Source organism: Pelobates fuscus, chromosome 9 (genome assembly GCF_036172605.1).
Source record: "Pelobates fuscus isolate aPelFus1 chromosome 9, aPelFus1.pri, whole genome shotgun sequence".
NCBI lineage: Eukaryota > Metazoa > Chordata > Amphibia > Anura > Pelobatidae > Pelobates > Pelobates fuscus.
This window is the reverse complement of record NC_086325.1, coordinates 148,462,165-148,469,350: the sequence shown is the minus strand read 5'-3', so window position 1 is coordinate 148,469,350 and position 7,186 is coordinate 148,462,165. Positions and strand designations below refer to the sequence as shown.

The 7,186-nt window shown below is 40.1% G+C and overlaps 1 protein-coding gene across 1 annotated transcript in view; it reads left to right on the top strand.

Moving 5' to 3' along the window:
• Positions 1 to 1,559: 1,559 nt before the first annotated feature.
• SLC6A8 (solute carrier family 6 member 8) overlaps positions 1,560 to 7,186 on the top strand; it is a 55,504-nt gene continuing 49,877 nt past the window's right edge. The window contains exon 1 of the mRNA XM_063432722.1: positions 1,560 to 2,013. Coding sequence (XP_063288792.1) covers positions 1,734 to 2,013 — 280 coding nt within the window. The 5' untranslated portion in view covers positions 1,560 to 1,733. The remainder of the gene's footprint in view (positions 2,014 to 7,186) is intronic.

Below are 7,186 nucleotides of genomic sequence, written 5' to 3'. Positions count from 1 at the left end.
GCTGCAATTTAGTTGTTTTCGATGTCAAAATAAGTTGTGTAATATCCTTCAGAATGTGTTAGTATTATCTGCCGCCAATCCTAACAATGTATCAAACAGCTGTCCTTTACGGCAGTACGTCACATTAATTGTTGTTATGTCTGAAAAGATCTAGCAAGCTTTCACTCTGCTTAATGAGTTAATAGCATTATCTCCCCTGCTCAGTTTGGGGGGTAATCCACTAAAGTGGAAATTGTGGCAAATTCAAAGTGGATTTTAAAATTTGAAGACATCATAACCAAATTTAATAAAAAACAAAAACCTTCAATCTACCTTTTGTTTCTGCATTCGCACAGTTTAATAAAGTCACTCCTTTTTTATTTCATTTATTTATTTATTTTCTATGCACTAATACTTTTTAATTTCCATTATTTTCAGATCTGAAGAAACCGCAAGAGCGTGCGCTATTTATGATTTAATTTTGCTTCAGGCGGCGGCACTGAGTATGCATCTGTTTGCATGATTAACAGAGAATAGGGATTAAAGCTCAAGGTTCTATTAGAACAGGATCCAGTTCTAGGTGCACACCGAATGTTGGATCCTGATAGGACTGCAATGCAGAGTGGGGTTTTCTAGAATCCTGCGTTAATGCCAATGCATCCAATGACTTTCAAGGTGCAGAGAGAGATCAAGGGCTGCTGATGGACACAAGGGAGGTTGTCCTCTCCTTTAATATATGCCCACGCCATCCCTTCTGCCTATCCTATTCCTCTCATTGACTTCCCAAAATAGCAACCACGTGAAAACTGCTCCTTATGTCACTGACAGAACACTACGCAGCAATGGGAATTTATTCATCTGGCTGAATGGATTGTATAGGAGGGAACAAGGAAGGAGGGGGGAGAAAGAAAATCACATAGAGGAGGGGGGGAAGAGGCTTGGGGAGGAACAAAGGCATTCATAGGCAGTGGCATGTGCTGGCTGTACAAGGCAGAGAGTAGAGAAAGAGAGGGTTGGATGTAGCAGAGCCACTGATAGGTGCAAGCGAAAAAGGGGGGGAGTGAAGAAGAGTCATAGGGTGGAGAGCTTCTGTGACTTCATACAGTCTTTGCTTCTTAAGACTCAGGGTGAAGAAGACTTGACGAGATTCTAGACAGTTACTCGCAGCATTGCTGGGATATAGGCAGATGAGCAGTGTCTGATTTGTCCTGCACACTCGCCTGCATTGCAAGGGGCTTTGGTGGTACACCAATCCCCCAAAATTTTGTTGTACTTCGTCATCATTCGTGGTAACCGATGAGATTCTTTCGGCTAACCTTTAAGTGCTTTGTGGACGGCTTCTGACTTTCCTCTCCCATCTATTAGCCCTAAATTTGCAGTCTTTTTCGTGGGTTAATTTTTTTTATATTTAATTTTTTTATATATATATATTTACGTGTGCGTGTATATATAAATATATACATACATATATGTACATATATAAATAATTCTTCAGAAATCTTAATTGCCAAACTGTTTTTTTTTTAATTTGTTGTATTTTTATCAGATTTTTTTTTTTTTTTTAATATATATATATATTTTTTTATTGATATTATTATTTATTACTTGGGAGGGCTATATCTTAAGCTGAGGAAGCCGGCCAAATTAACAGGACATTGATAAGGAAAGAGGAAAATCCAGGTGGGTGCGTTGGACTTTTTAATTTTTTTTTTATTTTGAAACTTATCTGGAAGGGAAAGTTTTATTTGTTTAGAATGGATAAAAGGAGCTTGTCCTTGGAAAATGGCAGCTATAAAGTTACAGTGGACGAAAAAAATGGACAGTTGATACCGAACGGGAAGGGACACGAAGCAGATCTGTGCTGTAATGGATCAACCAAAGGAGGCATCGTTTTCAACCCCAACGGCAGGGAAGGTGTCCCTGAGAGAGAGACATGGACTCGGCAGATGGATTTTATCATGTCCTGCGTGGGGTTTGCAGTTGGACTTGGAAACGTTTGGCGATTTCCATACCTGTGCTACAAGAATGGAGGAGGTGAGATTCACTAAAAAATTTTTATCATTTAATAACAAATTAGAAAATAATTACCTGTCACTCACAGTTTGTGACTTGCATGCATTGATTTTTATGATCAAGATGTATATGTATGTGTGGGTGTGTATACATATATTTGCATATACATTTATTTGTGAGTGTATTGTTTTTTTTGGATTTCAGTTCCGTAGATTTCTCAGTATGAAGTGCCTTTGCCTAGAGGCAGTGCCTTGCATGTAATACCTTTTCATTCATTTTCAATATTAGTGCAATTCATCCTTTGCTTTCGTTCTTTCGAACCACTTTGTGCTAAAAATATTAGACTTTATAACGGCCCGGAGTTAGTCCTTGCAGTTTGGAATTGTGATTTGATGTGTTGATTGCTGGGTCCAGGATGTCACTCGATCCTTTGCCCTTTCAGTGTTACAGAGATGTGCATTACAGTACTTAAGCCCTCTGATACTGAAAATGTAAATGGGATGTAGATTTAAAGAGCCCACTTAGTTTCAGGATGGTTGTGGGCACACTATGGCTTAATCAAGTGGTAACGCCTGGGTGGCTCAGCAAATCCACGTAATGACGTCACTGGACTTTGGTGCAGAAGACCTGCAGTACCCGGGCATCAACCGTGTTAAGGTTAAATTTTGGAACACATTCTAGTAAAGGCTATCACTATGCCACGAAGCTCAGTTAAATGCCTCATCACTCACCTGGCATACAGGGACTGTTACAGGTAAGTAGGCTCATGTGCAAGACAAAGTACTATTTTTCATAATAAGAAAAATGCATTTTTTTAGGGAAAGTTCTACATCATTCTTAAATTTAGCATATTCACTGTTCTCATTCATAGGCATGCACAGCACGCTACATTAGACTGAGTACCAAGAGAACACTACCATCTAAACTTTACTTAAAAATGATAACTTTAAAAAGTAGCTAAAAAATAAAATTTTACTCGAGATACAGAGTCTACATTTGTCACGTTCAAACGCAAAGAAAAGTACCTATTGTGACCAAAATAGGCCAAAGGAAGGGCAATAAGGCCCTAAATTAGGGTGTGAATAATATATATTATCATTTTGCTACCCTATTTTGTTGGTATTTTTTATTTATTTTTTCCTAAAACCACTAATTGGAGAAAATAAAATTCTCTGCACTCAGATCTCGGAATGCAAGAAACACAGTTATAGTTTAATAGCTTCCGCCTAAGTGATTCTAACTGTTAAATCTAAGTAGGACAAACTGCACTATCTCTCTACAAAGAGCAACTGTAATAACATGTGGTAGTTACAAATTTTAACACTATGAATGGCTCAGCATCATTGTAGTGCAAACATAGACGTAGAATGCTCTCCCATTGTCCTAGCACGTGTTCTTATTTTGTTTGTAATGCCTACTCTCTTATTTATAGCATAGTATGGTAAGTGATAAATGTAAGTGACCATGCCAGGTTGTAAACCCTGGTAGCACAAAAAATTTTTTTGGGGGGAGGAATTTATTATTTAGGCCAGAGGTGCCCAAAAGGTAGATCTTTAGATGTTGTAGAACTACATCTCCCATGATGCTTTGCATGCCTTTAGAATGGCAAAGTATCATGGAAGCTGTAGTTTTAAAACATCTGGGGATCTACCTTTTGGGCACCCCTGATTTATGTGTTCTGCTGCAAAATTTGAACAGGCAGCCACTAAAGGCACTTCCTGTGGCTAGGCGACTTTTGGTGGCCTAACTGACGCTGGATGTCCTCACGCTCTTCATGAGGTCATTCAGTATCGGTAAAATCAATTTGCTATGGGGAGGGCTTAATGCGCTTGCGGCACTCGCATGCGCATTAACCCTCCTGTCGGTTGAAGCCAGAGGTGGCAGAACATCGCTAGAATTGGGTAAGTAAACAAATGTTGTTTTTTAACCCTTTCCATGCTGAGTGGAGGGTGGGGTGCAAGGAAAAGGGAGTGGGGGGTGGGGAGGGGGGTGGGAGGGCTGGCAGAGGGAACTATAGTGTAAGGAATGCAACTTTGTATTCCTTACTCTATAAAATCCCTTTAACCCCTTAAGGACCAAACTTCTGGAATAAAAGGGAATCATGACATGTCACACATGTCATGTGTCCTTAAGGGGTTAATGACGGGTTTTCAACTAATGTTCATTGACAGGTTATCAAATGCCCACAGAGTGATCATCAAATTGTGTATATCAATATCAAATCTTGCTAATAAAGTTATTGAAAGAGACACAGGAAGCGCCCTAACTGCTACAGCTTTATGTGGTGGATATGGTGCAAGGAGTCTTCACGGCTGCTTCTGTTATTCATGTATTAGTACGGACCAGTGGCGTCACAAGGGGGGTGCGAACCGCACCAGGGTGTGCATCACGGGTTTGGTGGAGGGTGACATCACCGACACCAACAGGGCCGGCGCGTCCATAAGGTGGCACAAGCGGCCGCCTTAGGGCGCACTGGCCCAGGGGGCGCTAAATTGGAGTGACCGGTAGGAGGTGGGCGCACAGCACTCCCTCTGAGGACATCCAGCGTCGTTTAGACGACTAAAAGTCGCCTTCAAGCCTGGACGTCACTCTAGCGGCTGTCTGGTAGACAACCACTAGAGGAGGAGTTAACCCTAGCAGGTAATTATTGCCATTTAGAAAAACTGCAATAATGACATGCTCAGGGTTAAGGGTGATGGGAGTTGGCAGCCGGACCACTACAATGAGCTGAAGTGGTCTGGGTGCCCACAGTGTCTCTTTAAAACTGAAATTTACTTTGAATTCTCGCTTTAGTGAATAACCCTGACAATCTCTTATCAAGATAATTTGATTATGCAAATTAAACAAATGGCTAAACAGAGCTAAATCAGGAGTCTGATTAGTTAACAGGATCTTAAATGGCAGCATCTATACGTCACAGCTCGGTAATCAAAATCAATTTCACCAACATCACTTATTGTGTTGGGGGTGAAATTGTGGATTGTGGAGATATCGAATCATAGAATAGCAAAAATAGCCATTTATATGCAGGCAAACTGAGTAAAAAAACCCCAGATATTTACAGCTTCTATCTCTGTAGCAGGACAGGACAGGGCAAGCACAGTAATTCATTGTCAAATGTTTAAATAACAGAACACTATAGAACACAACCATGGCAATGGAAAAACAAACACAACTGATGTGTGACTTCTTTGTAAATACCTATACAGTATCAATACAGAAACTGAAAAGCACTCTATAGATATTAACATTCCATGACATGCGCATAGTCGTCTCTTGGCATATGCCATGAATTATACCTAAACATATGCCCTTCCCAGAGAGACACAGACACTAAATTAAAGTGGGTGAATGTCACGGCTTTAACAAATTATAAATATATATTTAACACAATGGGTCATTGTCCGACCTAACTCTGTACATATCCAATTAAATACGTCCAAACCTCCAAAGTAACAAAACTTAACATACATATTTAAATGACAGTATTATGAAGACATAACACAACACACACAGCCAAAACAGGCAACATAATATAGCAGATTTAACATTGTAGGGGTATATCGAGATACCCCTACACCACCAGGTTGATAGCCACCAACGGGCTCCAACCTACCAAATACCAAATCCAACCAAGTGAATATTGGTATCGAAATTCCAAGATCCCAACTACAAATCCTACCTACCCCCAATATTTCTCCATCCCCGCCGCTATGACTAGCGTAGACCAAAAGTGACAAACCCATACAAAACCCCTGGAAATGGAGGGGGTGGGACAACAAGTCAGGATTAGTTAAAATGGCCCCTACACTAAAATGGCCGTTATTAATATCCATATAGGCCCTGCCCCCTCACCCTATCCAAACCAATCAAATCCTATCCCCATGTATGCCTGCATCCTAGCTATGTCAAGGCCAATTCCCTCAGTTTCACTGTTTCATGGGATACTAACTACAAGTCCTGTGAGTAATCACCAGTGGGATATCTCCCAATCTGCAAATGGCAACATGCACACAGTCCTTTATTTTCTTTTATAGCTAGCATTATTTTCTAGGTAAGACGTGCAATATTATGTTTTATTCACTGAAGACCAAATTCTAATGAATTAAAAACTGAATTGCAAAATTCAGGCTAAAAAAGCAACAACAACAAAAAAAAACCTTTTCCAAATCAAATATTTTGGACTCAATTTTGCAGTTTTCAGATCCCAAGTGTCATTGTTTCCTGTAAGACAATACAGACATGTAACATTACCCTTCTGCATGTCACTGTGAAATGTGACAGTTCTGCTGTTTTCAATACAGAGATCTGTGTGTGTACAGACACATGGAAAATACCAGGGTAAGGTGAGGATGGTTGGTGAATTATAGTAGATAAATGAAGACATGTCAAAGAGAAACAGGAAGGGAATGTGAGTTTAATGTCACATGTAGGATTCTGTCAAATGAGAAACGAGAGAGGGGAGGATATCTTTCACTATCTATCGATCTCTCTATCCTTCTATCACTCTATTCCTCTATCCATCCATCCTCCTAAATGTAGAAGGGACAGACCCTCTAACTGACCCAAATCCCTCTGTCCCTCTTTTCTATTCTAACGCCCACTTTTCTAGGAGCCCCATATTGTTGGTGTGTCTGAGTGTTTAACAGAGCTCCACAGCGATAATACTCACAGTAATTTGTCTTTAAAGGGACACTGTAGGCACCTAGACCACTTTATCGCAATGAAGTGGTCTGGGTGCGGTATTCCTGTCCCACTAAGTCCTGCCAGTTTTTGAGAAACCTGCACTAAATGTGTTTGGGAATTAGTTTGTGGAAATGAGATACATTGTTCTTGATTTCATTTGTGTTTCAGTTTTAGAAATGATTAGAAAATCACTTAAAATGTTTCAAAACTCCCCCCTCCTCATTCACACCCCTAAAATAAAATGTCCCTCTTTGTCTATTTGAATTGTTGGGACATATCTGTCTATGCATCTGTCTATCTCCTGTCTGTCCTTCTACACGTCTGTCCATTCATTCATTGTCTATCCTCTGTCTCCTTTCTGCCGTTTGCCTTTCCCTCCTCTTCCATGTACTTATGCCAATTATTTTGCTCATGAGCAAGACAATGATCTGGGCACTTGGATGCATGCTGATTAATACACCATTTGCCATGCATTCTTTTTAGCTGGTTGGTATACTTTATAATAAAA